We start from the raw sequence: 23,973 nt of genomic DNA, 5'->3' as shown, positions 1-23,973 counted from the left end.
AGTGGGGTTGGTGTTGATTCTTCCCACTTAAGCCACATGGGCAAGATTTGTGTAGGATATGCAAGAATCAACCACAATATCCTCTTCTCATGATAGGATAGGATCCTATTCCCATAGATTAGTTTAACCCAGTATCCCTGTCCTGATACAGTTAGGAAACTCGGGCTCTGTGATGCTAAATAACCCTCTCTTCATCACCCAGAGATGTAGCTCCACCCAGTCTGTCTGAATCTAGGACCCGTGCTGTTCCCACTACACCTGGTCACCTGCTATTCACCCATCACTTGTGGAGCATGTGCCTTGTGGAAGGCTTCTGTGTGGCCTACGATATTGTAAATGTGAGTTCTCTGAGTATTAGTCAGAGGCCCCTCCTCCCCACCTAATGGGTGTTATCTGGTGGCTACTAGATGCCGTGGCTGGGATCCATGACATGAAATTTCCTAAGCAGTAAGAAAACGTTTTGTGCCAAAGAAGGGAACAGTCCCATCCATTGTCTATGTATGGAGGAGAGAGGCTTAGAAAGCCAAAGAACTATGTGTACTGTTGGGAACTCCACCTGTCCCTTCCTGCCAGCTCCTACAGGTAAGGCAGCTCCCCTTCACTGCGCAGAGAGAGGAATTGCGCTCTGTGGTCGCCCTTGTCAAGCCCGATGACGCGAAAGCCCGGAACTCGAGGAAAACCCCGCAATGTTAAAGGATCCCAGAGTGAACGATGTGATTGCCAGAGAGCTCCCTTAACTCTCCCGGAAGTGTTTGAACTTAACCTAAGTAAATTTTACCCGGGGTTTGCTACAGTATTTGAGCATAGGCTAGGTTGGTAATTTAAAGCCCAAATGGTATCTTAGCAGAAGTTTTGCTGCGGGCTTTCTTGAATCTTCCTCTTGCATTTCAGTGAGCTCCACCATGTATGTTCTAGATTATTCATCAAAACCAATTATAAATGAGAAACTGGAGATGTTCTAAGTGACGTAGCGGGAAGACTCCTCTGGCGGAGACCGACACAGACGCGATTCTCTCAGCCCTGAAATCCTCTCTCTGTTTTCAGAAATGAACCGGCATCACTACGCCCTGTACGTGCACAACTGCCGCCTGGTCTTCCTCTTGCGGAAGGACTTCGACCAGGCCGACACGTTCCGCCCGGCGGAGTTCCACTGGAAGCTGGACCAGGTATGGCACTCGGCTGGCATGTCACACCCTCTTGTCCCTCTGCAGGGGTGGGTGGGGTGCTCCATGGTGATGGCAGTGGGAAGTGGGTAGGGGCCTCAGGTGTCTGGTAATGTGCTGATTTCTGGAAGAATTATCTCAGGAAGACACACAGCATCTTCAAGTCAGAATGGAAACTGTCACCTTAAAGACCAGTCAGAGGAGGGGAGGGCCACACTCCCAGCTGGGACCCCACAGGGTCTATGGGCCTGCTAACAAGCATCGGGTCTGTTTGCTCTCTGCTGGACTCATTGGAAGCTAGTTCTCCTTCTCTCGAGCCCTGGCTCAGTTTATGATCTTTGTTAGCACATCTGTATGTCATAAGTGCTCTGGGTCTCCTCTGTGATGCTCGACTCTCTCCTCTGGATGATAGTGCAGCCTTGCCTTTGGTGGCACAGGTAGGGGATAGGGTCCTGAGGGCTGTGAGGTAAACAGTGACACGGTGCACTGTGAACAGCGCGTGTCCTTCTCTGAAGTGGAAAAATCTATGACTCACTCCAGAGCCCCGTGACTTGTGATCACAAGGACCACTGTGTCCCAGTTGTCAATGAGAAACGTAATGCCTTGTTTGAATCAAAAGCTTTGAAGTGTCTATTTCCAACACTGGCAGCGCTGAGATTGTGGAGGTGGCTGTCACTTCTCCAGGTGGCCGTGTCACTGGAGCAGTAGTTGACTCAGCAAGCCTAGAGTTGGCCCTCGGTGAGGTTTGAAGGGCAGGGTGTGAATTTTTAAAAAATGGTTTTAAATTATCAAGAGGGAAAGTGCCAGCAGGCAGAGAAGGGGATTGCAGGCTGGCTTTGCTTAATGAAGCAAGCAAAATGATGCTCATTCTGTGGCCTTACTGCCTGCGGCCCCAGCAAATTGCTTTGCTGTTTTTCTGCCCCTCCTGAGTGAGCCTGGGACCTCAGTCTTCTTTTCTCCCTCCCAATGCACTCTGTGTGCTTCCTGCCTCAACTTGTACAGGGCTGAACGTTCCATCATCCTTCCCCTGTCTCATTACCCACGTCTGCCCCACCTTCTCGGGGTCCTGCATAAGCTCCCAGGCCGACCTCAGTCTGGGTGACTGGGAAGCGTTCCAGGAGGAATCCATTTACTTTGAGACGAGAATGATTGCTGCCCCTTTCGCCCACACAGGAGTACTGACGTTCGCTCTTTAAAAGAGAGTCATTAACCTCAGGCCGTCTGTCCATGGCGGAACCTCAGACAGCATGACAAGGTCAAGGATGCCAAACTGATGAGAAAGATGTTTGAAGGAGCCCCGTGGCAACTGACTAATCTATTCCCAATAAATCCCATTTTTCTGGAGCCTGAGATTCTGGAATAAGACATCTAATTAGTATATGTTTCTCTGAACTAGGAAATCTGGGTCTTGCAGAAGTTATCAAATCTTGACATCATTTAGTAAATTTCCCAGCAACCTCTCAGCTACCTTCTAAAGGGACATATGGGTTATACGAGATGTTTTTAAATACATAATATGAACTGAGGTGAATTAAAATAAATCCCATATTGTGAGGGGTTTTAATAAGACATTGCTGTACTGCCTGAAGTCATCGTAGATGCCCCGCAGCATTTTCTAAGATGGGATTGAGAGCCCTGATATAGGCAAATGAAGTCACAGGGTTTGAGAGTAAAAATAAGTGAGAACGGAATTCCAGTTCTAAAGATAAGGACATGGTGAATCTAGGAATTCTGAAATGTGTTCCCATAGTGGTGAATTGAAAGAAGGCTGAGATCCACTAAACTCCATCCAAACCACTGTCAGGCACGCTGTGCCCGTGGGCTCACCCTCACCTCCGCCAGAGACCGCCCGGGGGTGGTATGAGGCAGAAGTCCAAGGTCTTGGAACTCGCCCCAGGTCGTACAGCAAACCTTGGCGAGGACCTTCCTTTTCCATTATTCTATGCTGCTTCTTTGATATGCTTGCTATTTTAAATGCTTTTGTTTTTAAAATTAAAATATTTTAATTTAGAGATCAGAATCATCACTGAAATGCAAAATGTTTACAGACTAGTGAAACTGTTTGAAACTGTCACATCTTCACTTCACAAGGAAGAACCAATCTTTGCCTTCCTTGTTTTAGTCAGCTGGGGCTGAAGTAACAAAATGCCATGGACTGGGGGGCTAAACAACAGAAACATTTCCCGCTGGTCCGGAGCCAGCAAGTCCGTGATCAAGGTGCTGGCCCATTCCTCCCCCGGGGAGGGCCCTCTTCCTGACTTATACTGGTTGCCTTCCTGTTGTGTCCTCACTGGGTGGAGGGAGAGAGCTGGATACCTTTTCCCCTATTGGACTAGGGCCCCACCCTGTGACCTCTTTTATCCTTCATTACCTCCGAAAGGCCCTAACTCCAAACATGGTCACAGTGCGGTAAGGCTTCAACACATGAATTTGGGGCGGAGGGAGGACTCAGTTCAGTCCATAGCATTCTTCCACCAAAGAAATTAACATTTAAAAAGTGTAAAGGCTGCTGAGTGATGATAAGAAGCCTCATCTCACCTGAACTGTTGTCTTCCGACTGTGGTAGGACATGGGGAACTTCAGCCACACTCATGCTAGCAGCCCAGCAGTATCTGCAGAGCAGCCCACAGAGCCCTGTCCCCTGATTCACTCCCTATGTGGACAGAACCTTACCAGAACTTTCTTAGATGTAAAGTCTCTTCCTCCAGGAAGCCATCCTGAATCACCACCTGAGTGGTTTGCCTCTCACTGTGCTTCCCAGACTCCATGTGTAACTCTATCCCAATACTGACTGTACCCTGGTTATCTATGTATCCTGCCTCTCTGCTCACTTAGCTCTGAGCTCCTGGGAGGCAGGACTGTGTTTAACTCTCTTCCACTCCTCTGTGCAAATATATTACTGACCTGAGCATGCAGTTGCTGTCCAGTAAACATTTGCATAACAGTGAATGGATGTCAGGATCCAAAGATGGGACATATGAAGTGAGGGAGGGGAAGGGAGGAGAGAAGAAAAATCCAGAGATCTTTAAAATTTTCCTAGTGATTGCCTCACCAGGTGGTGGCGCAGTGGATAGAGCATCAGACTGGGATGTGGAGGACCCAGGTTCAAGACCCTGAGGTCACCAGCTTGAGCGCGGGCTCATCTGGTTTGAGCAAGGCTCACCAGCTTGAGCCCAAGGTCGCTGGCTCGAGTAAGGGGTCACTAGGTCTGCTGTAGCCCCCTGGTCAAGGCACATATGAGAAAGCAATCAATGAACAACTAAGGAGCTGCAACAAAGAATTGATGTTTCTCATCTCTCTCCCTTCCTGTCTATCTGTCCCTATCTGTCCCTCTCTCTGACTCTCTCTGTCTCTGCCACCAAAAAAAAAAAAAGAATTCCTAGCAATTAATTGATCTTTCCATCCATTTATGGAGCATTCTAAAACTCTAAAGTTTTAACTTTTTTTTTTCTTTACTTTCTGGATCTTAAATATTGTTTGACCTTGATCTTGTTATCTTATTTCAAAGATCTTACTGGATTTACCACCAGTAACTATTACAGAACTTTCTGGCCTTGGCTCGAAAGAACTTGAGCCAATCTAACATATGCGTGTTATTAAAATTCCTGGACCACTCTGGAAACTCCAGAAGCATAATAAGTGTTCCAGTGCCTGATGGGCCTCATTTATTCCTTTAATCAGCAGTGTATTCTGATCATGGACTGTGTGCCAGGCTCTGTGCTGGGTACCAGGGATCAGCAGCTAAATTAGGGGCCTCTGCTCTCTGGAAGTGTCCGTGATAATGGGGCAGACCCCATATAAACAGACAGTTTACCGGTGCATTCTGTGCCGGGGCAGAAGGCAAGGGCACAGGCTGGGAGAGGCTGTGGGAGGCTGGGGGAGGCTGGGGGGTGCTGGGGGAGGCTGGGGGAGGCTGGGGGAGGCTGTGGGAGGCTGTGGGAGGCTGGGGGTGCTGTGGGAGGCTGGGGGTGCTGGGGGAGGCTGGGGGAGGCTGGGGGAGGCTGGGGGTGCTGGGGGAGGCTGGGGGAGGCTGGGGGAGGCTGTGGGAGGCTGTGGGAGGCTGTGGGAGGCTGTGGGAGGCTGTGGGAGGCTGTGGGAGGCTGGGGGAGGCTGGGGGTGCTGGGGGAGGCTGTGGGGAGGCTGTGGGGAGGCTGGGGGTGCTGGGGGAGGCTGGGGGAGGCTGGGGGAGGCTGTGGGGTCCCACCTGGGGACTCCGGGCACGGGCCTGGAGATCAGGGCCGGGAGGGGATGTACCTGAAGGGCGTGTGGAGGGCACAGTGGATCCAGGCAGCCACGCTGGCAGGGCTGAGCAGAAGGGCCATCTTCAGGGCGCTGTCAGCTTTCAGTGTGGCAGGGCTTAGGGAGGGGCAGGAAGGGGAAACTTTGGCAGGTGTTCGGATCCAAGTTTGGAGGCACAGATGGCATTAAATCCCAAGAGGCTTTTATATTGTGTTATTGTCGTTACTCTACCCCCGAAAGAATTGACCACAATTGAAGCATTTTGTTATATAAAGAAGACTGAGAACTTCAGGGATGGGTAGATGTGAAGAAGGTCAGTATGACACTCATAAAATGTACCAAATTTAAGCAAATATAAGTCAGGCCAAGTCATTCAGTGGGCTAAGGGCAGGGCCTGCATTCGAGCCAGGGTCTCCTCGTCCCCTTTCCACAGCCAGGAGGGAGACTAAGCACTTGACAGATGATGTTCACGGGCATTTAAACCAGGGCATGAAATGAAAAATGTTTCCATATTGAGGCCACTGCCCCAGAGGAGCTGTGTGCTTCCAGCCGCCCAGCCCCGTAGCCCCCCACCTCCGAGGGCCTCTGCCGGGGTGGGTAGACTTCCAGGTAAACCCACCAGGAGGCCGCTCCAGGAAATGCTCCCGACAGGCCAGGGCACCTCACGAACAGGACGTAGTGATGAGGAGAATGTCACTTTCATGGGATTTTTACTTACGATCTGTGGATGCAAATCCCCGGAGCCGGCGTTTCCTCACGTGCACACCCAGGCGAGAGCAGAGGAAAGCCCAGCTGCCAGCGCCGAGAAAGGTTTATTCGTTCGCAGCCTAGCCTAGCTTTAATGTTATTTGGGTACTGTTGACTCAGTGTTGTGAATTCTAATGATCTCTCCGCACGCGCTGGTGCTCAGAGGGAAACCTGCTGGTGTTTTACAGCCTGCGTCAGTTCTTGGCAGGCACAGCCTGAGTGACAGCCTTCACTGACCAGTGCGAGGACAGGTGCCTCCAGCTCCTCTGAGGGAAAAAATGCATGTGAAAATTTTCAGTGAACGTGAGATGCCGAAGTAGGGCTCGTGCTGTGGCCTGTTGCCTCCTCTGTGCCAGAACTTATAATAGGCACCAGGGAGGGGCAGGAAAGGCAAGACCCTGCCCAGTGGGCCCAGCAGAACACCCTCCTGTAAGATTACCGACTATTCATTATGACCAGGGAGAGGCGACAGAGCAAGTGAAGATGCCTCCCTGGGAGGGGAAAGTTGGTCCTCCTGCAGGATCCGGCAGCCACGCAGCTTCAGGCCATGCAGGAGTCCAGGCCTGGTGCTTGTCCTCCAGTTGTTCAGAAGTTGGAAATCAGATTTTTTTTTTAATAAATAAAATTTTATTAATTTTAATGGGGTGACATCAATAAATCAGGGTACATATATTCAAAGAAAACATGTCCAGGTTATTTTGTCATTCAATTATGTTGCATACCCATCACCCAAAGTCAGATTGTCCTCTGTCAACTTCTATCTAGTTTTCTTTGTGCCCCTTCCCCTCTCCCTCCCCTTCTCCCTCCTTCCTTCCCCCTGCCCCCCCCGTAACCACCACAGTCTTGTCCATGTCTCTTAGAGATTTTTTTTTTAATGTAAAATCTCCTAATTAAAAAAAAATTTTTCATTTAAAAACATACAGTGTTCGCCCAAACAAATGTTCTACAGCAGTGGTCCCCAACCTTTTTTGGGCCACGGACCGGTTTAATGTCAGAAAATATTTTCACGGACTGGCCTTTAGGGTGGGATGGATAAATGTATCATGTGACCGAGACAAGCATCAAGAGTGAGTCTTAGATGGATGTAACAGAGGGAATCTGGTCATTTTTTAAAAATAAAACATCGTTCAGACTTAAATATAAATAAAACGGAGATAATGTTAGATAAAATGTTAAATAAAGTTATTTATTCTTTCTCTGTGGACCAGTACCAAATGGCCCACAGACCGGTACCGGTCCATGGCCCGGGGGTTGGGGGCCACTGTTCTACAGTATACTTTTATACTCTGGTCACCAGTTTGAGACAACTGATAAAAAAAACAGATGAACAAATAAAATAAAACCACTGCTATTTTGACACAGGAAATCTACACCATGACATGTCTCTATGAGAAGTTGGATCTTCTTAAAAGAAGCGCACGTGTTCTTTGTAAACCCTTCCTGTCTACCCGCCTGACCCCCCATAACGAACGTTGGCTTTCCAGTGGCAAGGCCAGGCCCCCGTCATCCCCTCACCACACCCAGAGGGAAGGGGCAGGTGCGAGTGAGGCAGGGCCCCTAGACCCAGGCCCCTGGTGTTGATGGTGGTCCTCCTTCCTCTTGCATAAAGGGGAGAGTAAGTCACAGGCTCAGTTCCCCCGAGGACCAATGACGAAGCTAGGATTTAGGCCAAATGCTTCCATTTGTCAGGCCAACACCTTTGCCCGTGAAGTGCATTCTGCTTGCGTAGGATTGTAAAGCTCCTGGAGGAAGCTGCCAGTGAACACATCCTTAATCCTTGGTGAGGAAAGAGTGTTAGAATGATGCAGAGTCAGTTTACTCACATCTGCTCTTTCAGCCACGCGGGGAGTCAAATGGGTTAGTTCCATCATTATTATAGCCAAGTGCCAAGGAGTTAATTGGAAAATGGTCAGTCCAGTCCAGGCCAGTCATCCTAATGAGCAAAATAATTGGGCATTGTCAGCACTAATTCTGCTATTAAAGACTAACTCTTAGATACGTCGGCATGTTTCCTCTAATGCAGTGACATCACCGTGCATACCGGCCTGCCCTCACACTGGCCTTCAAGGAGACCCGCGTTCCTTTAGGAGAATATGCCCTAAATGATGGGGGGGGGGGGGGGGGGGCGGAACCTCTTTTATTCTCTCCTTTTGGCAATACACCTACTTTTTCTAAGATGCCAACTTGCAGGGTGGCTCTGAGTAAATATGGATGTGGAGGGTCACAAGTACAGGGACTCTCAGGACTTTATTTCTGTACAGTACATAACTAAGGGCCTCTGACAAGCGCCCACTTCTCTCAGAGTCCCTCTCCCTCCTCTTCCATCTCCGTGAGCTTTCGTGGCTTCATGGTGCTGGCAGAGGACCGCCCTCAATCCCACAGTGCCCCCGGATCGGACCGTGCAGTGACTGAACCTCCTGCTCTCTGGCAGGTGTCTGCTGACACAGTGAGCTCATCTGTTCTGTTTTCTTTAGAAAGGGTGCCAGCCCATTGCCTGAGCCTTGTCCCCTCCACCTTTAAGTCCCTTCCCTGGCAGCCGTTTTTCATGCCTATCTCTGCTGGGCGCCTCTATGCCATGACACCTCTCCTGGCCTTCAGCGTCCTCTGTTAGCTACTTGTGATAGACTGAATAATGGCTCCCAGAGATGTCCCTGTCCTAATCTCGGAAAGCTGGGAATATGTTACCTTACATGACAAAAAGCTCTTTACAGATGTGATTAAATTAAAGATCCTGAGATAAGAGATTTTCCTGGATTATCCAGGTGGGCCCAATGGAAGCACGGGTGTCCTTACAGGAGGGTTAGAGTCAGAGATGTGACAGTGGAAGCAGGGTGATAGGAGCCATGAGCCACGGACTACGGCAGTCTCTATGAGCTGGAGAAAAAGACAGAGACAGATTTGGCACCTTGATTTTAGCCCAGTAAAACTCATGTCATATTTATGACCTCCTGATTGTAAGATAATGAATCTGTGTTGTTTTTAGCCCCAGAGTTTGAGGTAACCTGTTCCAGCAGCCCTGGGACACTCATGCATCACTCATGAGAGGTGGGGAGGCCTGGAGCTGCCTCAGGCCCACAGATCCAACCGCCTCCCAACTCCACACAGCATACTGAGTAGACCTGGGCTAGCCAGGCCCAGACTCACCCTCAGTGTGCGGCTGCCTCTGCTGCCGGTTGGAGGTGCAGCCCAAGGAGAGAGGGGGGGAGGGAGAAGCACTGCCTTCTAACCCCCCCCCCCATTCACTGCTTGCTCCTGGCTTTCCCCAGGCCTGTGTCCTCACAAGCCTCTGGACCAGGATGCCCAAGGAGCAGACCCACCTGTCCTTTCCCTCTAAGCCAATGTTCTCCTTCTAGCCTGAGGTGCCGCCTCCTCCCCAGCCCGATAAGTAGAAAAGGCACCATCTCCGCTTTCAGGAAAGAAACACTGAGTTCTTTAGGCTTGTCTCTGGAAATGCTAAAGCAAACTTACAAAATCCTCTTTCTCTTGACAGAGCCTTACCTAGAAGCTGAGAGTTGACAGAGCTGATACACAAATGAGAGTCTCTAGGTAGTACCTGCCCTTCCCCTGAGAGGCATAGACCTGCTGACTGTGAGCTGCCCTCTCACCCCGCACCGCACCGAGCCCTGTGGTGCCTTTCCGTTTTCTGCCCCAGGGCGTGCCACGGGGCAGGAGGGGCCTCTGGGCTCCGATGAGCACAGTCCAGAAAGGGGCAGCACTGCCTCCCAGAGCGGCAAGGAGCAGCTGGGCTTGGAGGCAGGAGCACTTCTGGGTGGCCTCCCACACTCTTCCCAGGAGTCCCAGGGCAGCACGCCCCCGGCCCACAGCGACAACCTGGACAGTGCCTGCCTGTTGGCTTGTCCTCCTTCCCAGCCTCGCTCCTCCCCTTCATCTTTTATCTCCCCTGGAGCCACCTCCAGAGTGAACTCTGCGCCCTGGCTCACGCCTGAAGCGCAGAGAAGTTTCCGATCTATAGCGGGCAGCTAACAAACAGCAACTGTTACCATTACTGGGAAGAAATAGTATCTCATAGAGTTCCAGAGGCAGAACCGTGACAGACAGGAGGAAGTTATCAAGACACCAAAGCCCAGTGAATAAAGGAAAGGAAGAGGAGTTGAGCAAAGTGCAGTTCAGTGTTGTCCAATGTTAGTGGAGCTGATCATAGTAGATAATTCCATCTGTGTCATATTGTGACACAGGCTCCGCAGACCCACTGAGGGTTTCCACAGCCTTATTTATCAATGCGTCCTGAGCGTTTGCACGCAGAGCAGATATCTCAGGGCGTTCTTGGATGCCCACTATGTTCAGAGGGCTCCTTGAATTCTCCTGAAGAGCCTGTGCCCTCGGTGAATTCAGAGCTGCAGGAAGATCATTCTCTTCCCTGCTGGGATCTCACTGGCTTCTCCCAGTCTCTTTCCTGGCTGAAGTAGAAGACTAAACAGATCAAAGGTACTAATTAGCTTATACCTTTCTCCCTTTCCTGGCAGAGCTGGCTCCTTTCGGGTCTTTCTCGCCCTTGCCCCTATGAGCATCTGCTCAACGGTTCCTTTTACTCTGTGAAATCATTTGTTTTCTTTTTTTTTTTTTTCAGTAGACATCTTATAATACATATTTTAAATCAGTCTCTCATTTTACTATTGAGAAGAAAGAAATAATGACAACACAATTAAAAATGTTTAGTAAGTCAAGTCACCTTTTCACTGATAAATGAAGATGCTCGTGCCTTGGGGTGGTCCGCATGGGAGCAGCATTAACTCGGCCACGACACCGCCCCTGCTCCTGCTTCGGGACTAGCTGCCCACGGGAGGGGAGGGAGGCTCCTCCTTGGCATTACATCCAAATGGCTGCATTTGTTATATGGAAGAGACTTTCTCTGTCACTTCCACACTATGGGAAGACAAGGAATTGATGAAACTGAATCCTAATGGAAAACGGAAAATTCTAATGATCACCCCTTCATTTAGGAGATCCGAGGCAAAGACACCGGTCACTGTGAAGCTCCTATGTAGTGAGAAGGAGAATTGGAACCAACATGACTTCAGTCTTGCTGTGTGCCAGGGGCTTCCTTTTAATTCCAACGAAACCCTTGCAGTTGAGGCATAATACCCAGGTTAAGGATGAAGAAGGGGTGGGTTCCATATCTCTTATCTAATAAGTGGAAGAACCTCGAATATGACCTCAAAACACACAGAATCCAAGAGAATAGAAAGCACTGTTAATTGACTTGGGAAAATTTACACCTGCAGGGAGTACACAGGATGACAAGAATGAACCAATATCTGTACCGATACTTGAGCGTTTAGAGCGGGGCATGGATGTCCACCCAGAAACCAGTTCAGGGTCGGATGATCAGGAATCTCGTGTTAGCGTCCTTTGAAGAAAAGATCAGCTTGCTCCTGAGGCACAGTGATGGGAGGGCAGTTCACCCCATAAAACAAGAGAATGCAGGCGAGTTCACTTCCCAAGGAAGACCGCTCCTTTAAGGAAGTCTTGCTAAGCAATAACCCAGGAGGCCCAGGGTATAAGATTAATTTGCCCCCCCCACCCGCCCAGTTTACTCCCAATCTCCTATGAGTCATCTGTTTGCATCCTTAATGTCTAAACATGCAAATATTGCTGCACTTACTGCTCATTAGTTTAGTTAAAGAAAGTGCCCTTTAATTATGCCTTTAAATAATGAACCTCCTCCATCACATTGACAATCAATGCATATTTACAGGGAAGCAAGTCTCATTATGAAACAGATACCGCATCCCTTGCTTACTGAGAAGATGGAAGCTTTCTTGAGGCAACAGGAATGGGAGTCGAAAGACAAACAAGCTTGTGGTTGTATTAGGTCCTTGTAACTGTAGGTGAAAGAATGGCAAACCGCCCGCGATATATTACATGTGAGGGAAAGAAGGGAAATTAGCATTTTTTGTGAGGCTGTTGTGTACCAATCCCTAAACTCATTGATTTACATATATTAAGTCTAAACAACACAGTTACTTTTGAAGTTATTTCTTAACTCCATTTTACAGATACTGAAATGGAGGCTCTGAAAGATTAAGTAATTTGCCTGAGGTGTTGGACCAAGTTCACCATTCTCCAAAGCTCCATATTTCTTTCCATTATATTTATCTTGGTGAGAAGAGTTTATGTAGTTAAGCAGAACTGGGAATCCCTCCAAGTCTTCATCATATTTCTCCATCCGTTGACCTCAGTAGAAACTCAAAGGAATAGTTTGCTTTCACACAATTCCTAGACATGGGCAGACTAGACAATACTATGTATTGCCCCTACTTGCCTGGCTCTGAGCAACAAAACAGAATGTGCCATAGGCAGGCAAGTCCTGACACCGGTGTCCTCTATCAAGACAAAAGGCAGTGTTAGGGCCATCTCTGTGCTTGACACCATGGCTCCACATGCCTTCTTCTTGTTGGTAGGTAGGTAGGAACTTCACCTGTGCTCAGGGGAAAGATAAAACTCCTTCTTCTTCAATAGGAAAGTCTAATATCTGCCTTGTTGACATTATATGAAATGTTCGATACCAAGTAGCCCTTGTCCTTTGTTTAGACTGCCTGGAAACAGAGTTTGGGATGAGCTTACAATGTAGTATACTTCTGTTGAAAGAACCACATAACTTTCCATCAAACACAACCTTGTCAGAAGGTTTTAATCCACTCAGAAATACAAGCGGACAGGGAGGCTTTAGCTATGTGGGCACAAAGCAAAGAGAGACTCCTACACCTATTATCTAGACTCAAATAAAAATTGAGCCCAGGCCCTGGCCAGTGGCTCAGTGGACAGAGTGTTGGCCTGGCATATGGATGTCCCAAGTTTGATTCTCAGGGCACATAGAAAAAGCAACCATCTGCTTCTTCCTCCCTCCTTCTCCCCCTTCTCTCTCCCTTCCTCTTCTGCAGCCAGAGGCTTGATTGGTTTGAGCATTGCCCTGGGCTAAGGATAGCTCAGTTGGTCTGAGCATGTCAGCCTCGGGTGCTAAAAATAGCTCTATTCTTGACCATTGGCCCAAGGCAGGGTTGCTAGGAGGATCCCAAGCAAGCAGGGTACATGGGGGAGTCTGCCTATCTCCCCTCCTCTCACCTAAAAAAGAAAAAAAAAAAAAAGCCCGTAATTGAGGTATAAATGTGAATTGAAACTTGAATTATTTGAGGAATTTTCTGGTATCATCTATTTATATTTTTCATCTTTAAACATATGAATAAAATGAGCCTTATACACCAAGAATAAAAATATACTGTTAGTTTTATTTCAGAATACTAAAAATATCCCTCTGCCATATCTAGCAAAAATATGTCATATTGAGAACCAAAAAAAAAGAAGAAGAAAAAAACCATTCTTCAGTGGGCAGAGCACCAAGCCAGACTGTGTCTACGCTCTTCCTCCATGAAATCAGGTATTCATTCACTCATTTATCGATAAATCTTGATTAAGATTAAATTTAAAATAAACAAACATTTTACCAAGGAGTAGTAAAAGGCATGAAGTCTTTGGAGTCTCTCAGACCTGAGTTTGCAGCTTAGCTCTGGCCCCATATTATCCTGTGTGACCTTGGATGAGTCAGTTCACCTCTGAGCCTCGATTTCCTTATCTGTGAAATGAGGATAACTATAAACACTTTGGAGCTGGTTATGAAGATTAAATGATATAATGAATGCCAAACAAGGTTAGGGAACATTTGACCCATGGAAACCACACATAAATAGGTAGGTGGGTAGGTAGGTAGGTGGGTAGGTAGGTAGGTAGGTGGGTAGGTAGATAATTGTTCTCCTGCTGCTGAATTTATTTAACACACACTTTTTTTTTTCTTCCTAGCAACTACTCCATACCAGGCACTGATCTGGTAGGAGCTGATCATAGAGTAGTGAACAGAACTATGATAGATCTGTGATCTAGTGTTCAGATTGTTGCTTAAAGTATCATTTGCATTAAAAGAAACCAGGGTTTCCTGAAGAAACAGCTGATTTCAGGTTTGAGGCAGAAAATGAATAAGAGGAGCCTGGACCCAGTCGCCTAGGACAGAGCAGCATTCTGAACTGCATGTGAGTGTGCAGTGAACAAAATCCACACTAAAAACTCTATAGGGCAAATGTCCTTGGTCCTTCAACAGATACATTATAAAGGAAAAGAAAGCAATGGAGAATGGTTCTGTATGTTAAAAAATGACTTTGAAATGTAACAAGTTAGTTTTGTTTATTTTTGTTTTGTTTTGTTTGTGTGTGTGTGTGTGTTTTTAATGTGAGAAACTAAGCTATAGTGTCCAGGGATACAGAGCTCAGTGAGAAACTGGAAAAGGGCAGACTGTAAGGTCAGGGGAGGGGCTCCTCCTAGGAGGGGGTGGCTGTCACTGGAGTAGCGCAGAAGGTGGGCTTCTGGGCAGCAGGTGAATCTGTTTTTCAGCCTGGAGAGGCTCGAAGGATGTGGGCTCTGTAATAGCTCATCACGTTCTATACTTGTAGTGGCTCTCTGCATCTTGTCATGTGATATAATTTTTTCACTTAGAAATGAAATTTAATGGGGTAACATTGATCAATAAGAATATAGAGGTTTCAGGTAAAAGTAACTTTAAAAGGAGGAAGCGCGTGTTGAGGGTTACTGTGTCCTGGAGACGTTGCCAGGTGCTGTGTCTCAATCCTAGCCCCGAAGGAGCTTAGAACTGAATGGGAGAGAAGGGTCATTAGAATACCACGATCAGGGCAAGGAGAGGGGGAATGCCGAGAGAAGCCTGGTAGGGAAGAGTCACCTACCAGCCCTGGGAGTGGGCGGCCCCTTTTGAGGATACAGGGCTGATACTGACACTGTCTTGACTCTGCCGAGCTCGAACACAGGCTCAATGGGGAATGCAGGCAGATAACTACTCATAGGCTGGACTCCTCGCCACATACTTCTCACAGCTACCTCAGTGTCTCCATCCATTCCTGCCGGGCACTATTATCCTCTCACTCAGAGGCCAGGTCACTGCGGCTCACTCTGTAAAGCGAGGAGCTGAGAGTCAAACCAAGCCTACACTCTTGCCAGGGAAGCAGACTGTCTCAGGGTCTGTACAGGTACAGGTGGTACAGGTGGTTAGTCCGTAGGAGCGGGCAGCCCAGGTCAGAAGTTAAAAAGGTTAGCAACAGAAAAGCACAAATAAGATTTTAAAAAAATAATAATTTTGGCCCTGGCCGGTTGGCTCAGTGGTAGAGCATCGGCCTGGTGTGCGGGGGACCCGGGTTCGATTCCCGGCCAGGGCACATAGGAGAAGTGCCCATTTGCTTCTCCACCCCCCCCTCCTTCCTCTCTGTCTCTCTCTTCCCTTCCCGCAGCCAAGGCTCCATTGGAGCAGAGATGGCCCGGGCTCTGGGGATGGCTCCTTGGCCTCTGCCCCAGGTGCTAGAGTGGCTCTGATCGCAGCAGAGCTAAGCCCCGGAGGGGCAGAGCATCGCCCCCTGGTGGGCAGAGCGTCGCCCCTGGTGGGCGTGCAGGGTGGATCCCGGTCGGGCGCATGCGGGAGTCTGTCTGACTGTCTCTCCCCGTTTCCAGCTTCAGAAAAATACAAAATAATAATAATAATAATAATAATAATTTTTACCAATAATACCCAGGATGGCAAGGGTGCGTTATGTATGTGCTGCTAGGGGCAAGTGTAAACTGTCCCAGACGGGCCGTGGGGCATCCTGAAGTCTGCGGCCCTGTCCCAGGTGACAGATGAGGCTCTATGTTCAATGCCCATAGGAGGGGAAGGACGGCTGCACGTGTGGTGAGCCTGCAGGAAATAGGAAGCCACGGGGAGACAGGAGAAAGTGTGTGGAAGTTAGAACATGGTTTTAAGCAGAAAACTTAAAACTTAAAGTTCACCTCCCACTGTGGTGACCCTCTAGTGTGGGAACTTAAGGATATCACCCAACCCCTCTGAGCTCCCAGTTCCTCGTGTATAAATGGGCTGTAGGAGCATTAGATAAGGTGCACACAGCACTGGATTCATGCTAGGTGATGATGGGTTACATTGTTTCATCATTTATCATTATTTTTTCTTTGATTTGCTTATAGTGGAGAGCAGAGTCTTGGCTTAACCAGTCCAAATCTCCTGGAGGATTCTGGACTCCTGGGCTTTATGGAAACACGAGGCCATGCCCTCTGGCATACTTCTCCGTGAATGGTAGCCTGGCTTAGTGGCTAAGTGCATAAATTTTTTTGAACCTGACTTTCTGGGTTTGAATCCCAGCTCTGCCACTACTGGCTGTGCGGACTTTAGGAAGCTACGTAAGGTCACCGTGCCTGTTTTTCCATATGTAAATGAGGTAGAATTACACTTACCTCTTAGGGTTGGGAGGATTAAATGTGATAATATAGAACATTGCACCTCCTGTAGCTTTCTGCATTGAGAAGTTCGCGAGAAGTCTTCCCCAAGCATCCAGCACAGTGGTCCCTGCTGGGCTGACTGGAGCCTTCTCTGGACATCCCAGGCTGCTCTGGGGCTTCTCAGGTCCTGCTTCAAGATCTTATTTCCATTGCAGAGGTTCTGACCTTTGTTTAAGCCCTAATTCAGTACAGTCCAGAGGCAGAGTAAGGTTGGTTGAGGCCCTGGGTGCAGAAGAAAATATTGGGCCCCTTGTCATTTTAAAAAAGTGTAAAGTTGGGGTTTCACGAGACCCTTCAGAAGTCGAGGCCCAGGGCACATGCCCAGTGCACCCGCCATTACATCCCCTTCGGAGTACAGTCTAAAAATGTTAAAGGTTTATGCCTATTTTCCAAGGCTTTCTTCCTTGTACCACTCAGCCCAGTGCTTTGGGGAGCGAGGGGGCTGACAGCCTCTGACTCTGTGGACCACACACACTCTACACCAATCGCTTCTTCTCTGTGCACAGCGCCCCTCCGCAGAGATGGGAGGAGGCTTTTACATCTCCTTATAAAGGAAGGATCTTCTGCTAGCATCAGGGCTGTACATGATTGCCCCTTGGTGCCTGTGTGTTCGACTCATCCCCACGAGAAGCTGTTCATTGTCAATGCTATGGAATCCTTTACCATCCAGACCAGGGGCTTCCCACTGACTTGCATTCCAGAACCATGATGTGGAGCCACAGAGAAGGCTCTCATCCCCACTGGCCGAACCACCCAGGGCCAGTTCAGAATGTGTCACATCCCCTAAGACTCTGTTCTGAGCAGGCTCTTGGCTTTCCAGGTCAGGAGTCTGTGACTTCCCATCTTTCAGTTATGGGAAGTCTGTTCACCAAGCAGCATCACGGGCTGAACATTGGCACCATCCTCAGCTCAGTCACTGTGGGACCAAGCCCACACCTCACCAGCCTCACAGCCCTGCCCATCAGGCTGTGATGCAGGCTCACATCTGCCTGCGAGCATTCGTGCTGGTGGTTGTTTAAAGAAGACAGGGAGGGCCCTGGCCGGTTGGCTCACTGGTAGAGCATCGGCCAGGTGTGTGGAAGTCCCAGGTTGGGTTCCCGGCCAGGGCACACAGGAGAAGCATCCATCTGCTTCTCTACCCCTCCCCCTCGCCCTTCTTTCTATCTCTCTCTTCCCCTCCCACAGCCAAGGCTCCATTGGAGCAAAGTTGGCCCAGAAGCTGAAGATGGCTCCATGGCCTCCACCTCAGGCGCTAGAATAGCTCTGGTTGTAAAGGAGCAGTGCCCCAGATGGGCATAACATCACCCCCTGGTGGGCTTGCCTGGTGGATCCCAGTCAGGCACCTGTGGGAGTCTGTCTCTCTGCCTCTCTTCTTCTCACTTCAGAAAAAAAAAATACAAAAAGAAAAAAATAATAAAGAAGCCAGGGAGGCTTCCTCATTACACATTACTACTTGAGGCCGCCCCATTTATGTATTTCATCTAACAACAGCTAATCTAGGGAGAGACAGAACAGTTAAGCCAGCTCATTTCATAAGATTTTAACACAGTCTTAACCCCTGCAAGTCATTTCTTCCTAGTATACTTAGGCTTTTGATCTGTGGAGTACAGCACAGTTGGTGACTTAAAAATCTTGGCAAGCACACGTTAGTGTTTGTTTTCCCATGTCCCACCAGCCTTTTGTCCACTCGGCCACCTTGGTGACCTTTCTTAGGACGTCACAGGGGCTGCGGCAACACTGCCCCGCCCCCACGGTCCTGGGGGGCTGTTTCTCCCTTGCCCCAGGTCTGCTGGTGCAGGTCAGATACCACTGCGTACAGGAAGGGGAATGGCAACACTGCCCCGCCCCCACGGTCCTGGGGGGCTGTTTCTCCCTTGCCCCAGGTCTGCTGGTGCAGGTCAGATACCACTGCGTACAGGAAGGCTAACAGCAACCAGCCTACAACGAGCACTCAAATGTTTCACCAAAATCAGTGTATTTAATCTGGGGGATATTCGTATATCACCAAAGACACTAAGGGGGAGATATTAGAAATACTTGAATAAATTTTATTTTTAAATTTCATTGTTGCCCATTTATTTTAATGTATAAGGTGGGACAAACGTAGGTTTATACTTGTGAGTACACAAAACACAGAGTTTATTTTTGTATTATTATTTGTTAATTATTGTATTATTTTTTATCTGAACAACTATAAGCTTACTTTTGCCCTACTCTGTATGAGAGAAAAAGTGCAACCTTCGCATTACAACTATGACTTCACAGCTATGAAGTGATGGAATTTTTTAAGTCGGTTTATTTGCATAAAAGTGAGTTGATATAAAGAAAATATTAAGAAAAAGATAGTAAAAGAGGTATATGAATTTGCACATGTATTTAAGAAACACTTCCTTTGAGCGCCTGCTAAATGGCAGGCATTGTTCTGGACCCTGAAGGCACACAGTGAACAAGGCAGACAAAATCTGGGTCCTTCAAAAGACCCAAACAAGCACTTCACAGAAATTATTACAAATAGACAGTAAACACCTGAGACGGTGCTCAGCTTCACTAGACATTAGGGAAATGCAAACTGAATTCACAATGAGCCATCCCAAACATTCACTGAAATAGCTAAGAGAAGAAAGGAGGGAAGAAAAAGAGATTTGGATACATGTGAAATTTAGTATTTTAATAAAGTGAAAAAAAAAAAGAAAAAGAAGAAAAAGGTTTGACAGAACCATTGGAACTCGTGTGTATTGCTGGTGGGAATATAAATATCCGATCACGTTGGGAAATGGACAATTATCCAAGTACACCCAGAGGTTTTATTCCTTGTTTTCCACCCAGCAGAAACACCTACATACCTTCACTAAAAGAACACTTGGGGAACTGATCGGCCTCCGAAAATGCTAGCTGAATGAATGAAAGCCTCTTCTAGAGCAGTCTAAAGCATTGCCCCTGTCCTGGAGGAACCCGGAGTAGATCTCATCATTGATCACGCTTTTCCTGAGTGCAACTGTGTTCTGAGTTTCATGCTGGGCACTAGGAAGACTAAATCAGGTGGCCCTTTCCCTCCTAGGAAAATGGTCACTTACCTAAACAACCAGGGGATCCTGGCCTTTTGCACTTTGCTCAAGGAAACTTGGTTTGAATGCACGTCACTATGAATGGACAACCCTGTTTTATAGAACTCTTTGTTTATGTAACTATGTAGTCGTTCTCCAGGAGGGCAGGACCTTGTCTGTCTTATTTCTTTATTTCTTGCTATGTGTCCCAGGACTAGAGCAGCATCTGGCTTAGATGGGGGGAGGAGGGGAGGGCCTCAGTGACTACCATATTTCCCCATGTATAAGACACACCTTTTAAACTGGATGTGTCTTATTCAGTGGTTGTAGTTTTTTTTTTCCTGATTTTTCGCGCTTGTTGTCTTTGCGCTCATTGTTTCACACTTGTTACTGGTATATTACGGTAGGTTACATTTTGCCACGTTCTGCCCAGAAATGGCTCAGAAAAGATTTTCGTACAGTGCTGAATTCAAGTTAAAAGTGATCCAGTTTGCAAAACTGAATGGAAATCATGAAAAATCCTGGGATAATATCAAGATAGAGATTATTGTCAAGTCATTTAAGAAGTGTGGCATTTCAAATGCCATAGATGGAACTGAGAATGAGACAATATATGAAGACAGTGATTCATCATCAGATACAGATGAGGACAAGCGAATGGATGGGAGTTTTGACAGTGATGAGGAGTTGTATGAATTTTATGATGAATAAAACGAGTCAATAACCTTATGAAATATACATTTTTTCCCCAAATTTCAGGCCCCAAAATCAAGGTGCATCTTATACATGGGAGCGTTGTATACATGGAGAAATACGATATATGCTGGCTGGGTTGGGCTGGTAGATGGGCAGGTGGGCAAGTAGATGTATGAAAATCACCATCCAGAGCTCAGGGATCTGTAGGGAAACTGACTCCCACTGGAGGCAGGACCCTTCCACCCTGGAGCACTATTTCACAGAGTTTGACAAACCCTACTCATCTCTGCCAAGGACGCTCACCAGCAGTTTGAATTGTTACAATCAACCAAGGAGTTGTGTTTTTCTTTACTTAAGACATAGATTACTATTTCAGGAGAACATGGTTCTAATTTACAGCCAAGACCTTTGGTTTAATCAGCAAAAGGAAAGAAGAAAGTCTGTGAACATCCTTGGCTCACTCGTGTTGTTCTGTTGCGCTCCTGACTGGGCTTACCTCTTTGGCCTTTAATTATTCCATTCTCTCACATGGCTTTATCTCTGACACTTTGGGATGAAAATGTGAGTTGCTATTCAGAGGTTTCAGCAAAAATCACATTCCAGTCAGCAAATTGAGAGTCTAATAAAAGAATAGAGGGTTGAGGAGAGGCTTTGAGAGGATGTCTTTAAAGTGTTTTTAATTAAATCTGTGTTATTATTTAGGATGGCGGAGAGCCATTTACATGCATTACAGGGTCTGTTTGGAATCTCAGCCATGCTGTTTTTATAACTGTGGCATTAGTCGTGGAATCAAAGGTCAACATGACACGTTTGCTTCTTTAGTCAAATATTTTGTGAGCAGCACCAACTGTGCATGCCTGCTTTATACTGGGCATTAAGCTAGGTTGTACGAGGGTCACACAGAAAAACTTGGCAAAGTTCCCACCCTATCATATCAGGGCCAGGTGACATTGCCAGATTGTAATAAACAGAAAGGGGAAGAAGAGGGTCAAAGGAACGAACATTACTGAGCCTTCCTCTGCTAGGATGTGCTCTAGATGCTTTGCCTGCATTTGCTTCTTTAATCATCACAGCAGCCTGCAAAGGGGGATTATTTATCCCCTTTCACAGATGGGAGACCGAGGCTCAGAGCATTGTAAGTGGCTTGTCCTAAGCCACACAGCTCCTTAATTGGTCTCTCTAAAAGCCTGTTTTCTTTCCACTGCAACACACTGCCTCCTGGAGAGGTCGACTGGCTTGTGTCCACCATCGTGAAGGCTGACCTTACCCACAGCTGTGGATCTCATTGTCCATCATACTAGTCAGAGGAGGAAGGCATGTCCCTCTACTCCCTCTCCACCAGGACTCCCTGCCCATACTCAGCAAGCTTTTCTCTGGTCCCCAGACTGGGGGGCCTCCTGTCAAAACTGTAACTTTCTGTGTTCTTCCTTCAAAGAATCTATCACAATTTAAAATATATAGTAGTTTGTATGCTTATTTGTTTAATATTTGTTTCTCCTACAGACTTGTGAGCTTCATGAGGGCAGAAGCCTCCCCTGTTGTGGTTACCACTGAATCTCCAGCATTAGTGCAATAACTGTCACAGAGTATTTGTAGAGTAAAATAAGAAGGAAGGAAGGAAGGAAGGAAGGAAGGAAGGAAGGAAGGAAGGAAGGAAGGAAGGAAGGAAGGAAGGAAGGAAGAAAGGAAAAGAGAGAAGGATGGAAGGAGGGAAGGAGGGAAGGAAGGAAGGAAGGAAGGAAGGAAGGAAGGAAGGAAGGAAGGAAGGAAGGAAGGAAAGGGAGGAGGAGAGGAGGAAAGAAGGGAGGGAAGGAGGGTGGGAAGGAGGGAAGGGAAGAAGAAAGAAAACATCAGGTCCTTGTGATTGCTATAGCCCTTCCCAATATTCTTTTCTCAGTATTTCTGTAGCATTTGCAGCCCATAAAAACAAACAAAGCAGCCTATAGTTTAGTTATTCTCTAAAAGGATTGAAATATAAAAGGATTAGCATATCTCAGCCCCTAGGATCCCCAGACCATGGCACCCTGGGTAACTCTGAGGGGTCTTTGAATTCCTTGCCCTGCCAACTATTGTCACACACATAGCCTGTGTGTACTTCTGTGTTCCAAATGGTCATTAATAAAATAACATATTCATGTAAATGGTAGCTTTAGGTCACTATATTATTCTCTCAGATCATAGGTATTACAACAACTATATGTAAAGTCTAAAATGTTTGAAATTCAAAAGCAACCCTTGATGAAAAAAATGGGAGGGAGCTACAACTTAAAAACCACTTACTCTACATTTAGTCCTTGAATTAAGATAGACCATCTGAGAATCACATTGTATTTGGATTTCATCCCAGGGCTCCTCTCAGAATAGTTCTATCAACAGCACTCTCTACTGAACACTTACCATGTGCTGAGTGTCATATTAAGCACTTTTCATTCATGATCTTGTTTATCCTTACTGTGATCTGTCTCACAAATAAGGAATACTGAGACTCAGGGCATTGAATTTGCCCGAGGTCATGCAGGTAGTGGTGGCAGAACTGGAAATCATAGCTAAACCCACCCACTTCAAAGCCTTTGATGTCAAGCACTGCACGATAATTAATACTTCACTGGCTCCATGATCTTATTGGAATACACCTTTGATGTTAAATTTTTGGACCACATTGAAGTGTATTGTAAGAACCAGCCCCAAAACTCATTGTTAGATTAATACAGGGTGATGTTGAGAACAATGGTCTCCACATCACACAATGTCTTCTTTTGAGAACCCACAAGAGAGATTTCTGTCTGGACTGAGGATAAGAAAAAGCTCTTGGCCTTGGCTGGTTGACTCAGTGGTAGAGCATCAGCCCGGCATGTGGATGTCCCAGGTTCGACTCCCAGTCAGGGCACACAGGAGAAGTGACCATCTGCTTCTCCACCCCTTCTCCTTTCTCTCTATCATTTCTCCTCCCGCAGTTATGGCTCAATTGGTTCAAGCAAGTTGGCCTTGTACACTGAAGATGCCTCTGTGACCTCTGCCTCAGGTGCTAAAAAAATGGCTCCCTTGCTGAGCAATGGAGCAAGGGCCCCAGATGGGCAGAGCATCGCCCCCTAGTGGGCTTGCTGGGTGGATTCTGGTAGGGGCGCATGCAGAGTCTGTCTCTCTGCCTCTCCTCCTCTTATAAATAAATAAGTAAATAAATAAATTTTGAAAAAGCTCTCCTAATGTTTAACAAAAGGTGCCTTCCCATGTTATGGGCATGGTGAGATGATATGACTCACCAAGCTCCCTCTTTTCATTGGCTTCTATAAAGCTGCAACCTCTGCTAAAGAATGTAGACCGTTCAGCATACATTTACAGGACTAACCACTTACACTCACTCCAAGACTTCACCTAAACTTTCTGTTTGAGCCTAAGTCCCTAGGAAAGCCTGAGGCAAAAGTTTCTGAGTTTCCCCTTTACAGTAAGGCATGCATGACCGGGGAAAGGAGAGTCAGGGAACGAGAGAACGGGAGTGAGGCAGGGAATGAGGGAGAGATGTAGAAAGGGCTCTCCAGCTGGATACTGCTCTGATCAACTTCAGCTGATTGCTCTTCCAAAGCAGTTATCAACTATTCACAATTAACTCCCGTGAGACACGTGAAGAGCGAAGGGGAGAAGATTCCGTGCGCTGGCACCTGTCTCCCATTGGCCCAATAGTTCAGAAACATCCATGCCCTTGGACATCTGGTGGCATGACCCCTGCTGCGCCTCATGCCTCGGAG

The 23,973-nt window shown here is 47.3% G+C and overlaps 1 protein-coding gene across 3 annotated transcripts in view; it reads left to right on the top strand.

The window, feature by feature from the left end:
* CLSTN2 (calsyntenin 2) overlaps positions 1-23,973 on the top strand; it is a 670,874-nt gene that overhangs the window by 574,221 nt on the left and 72,680 nt on the right. For all 3 annotated transcript variants that reach the window (XM_066350512.1, XM_066350511.1, XM_066350513.1), the window contains exon 8: positions 1,045-1,166. In XM_066350512.1, coding sequence (XP_066206609.1) covers positions 1,045-1,166 — 122 coding nt within the window. The remainder of the gene's footprint in view (positions 1-1,044; positions 1,167-23,973) is intronic.

The sequence above is a fragment of the Saccopteryx leptura genome, chromosome 10 (assembly GCF_036850995.1).
Source record: "Saccopteryx leptura isolate mSacLep1 chromosome 10, mSacLep1_pri_phased_curated, whole genome shotgun sequence".
NCBI lineage: Eukaryota > Metazoa > Chordata > Mammalia > Chiroptera > Emballonuridae > Saccopteryx > Saccopteryx leptura.
This window is presented reverse-complemented; position numbering and strand designations above follow the sequence as displayed.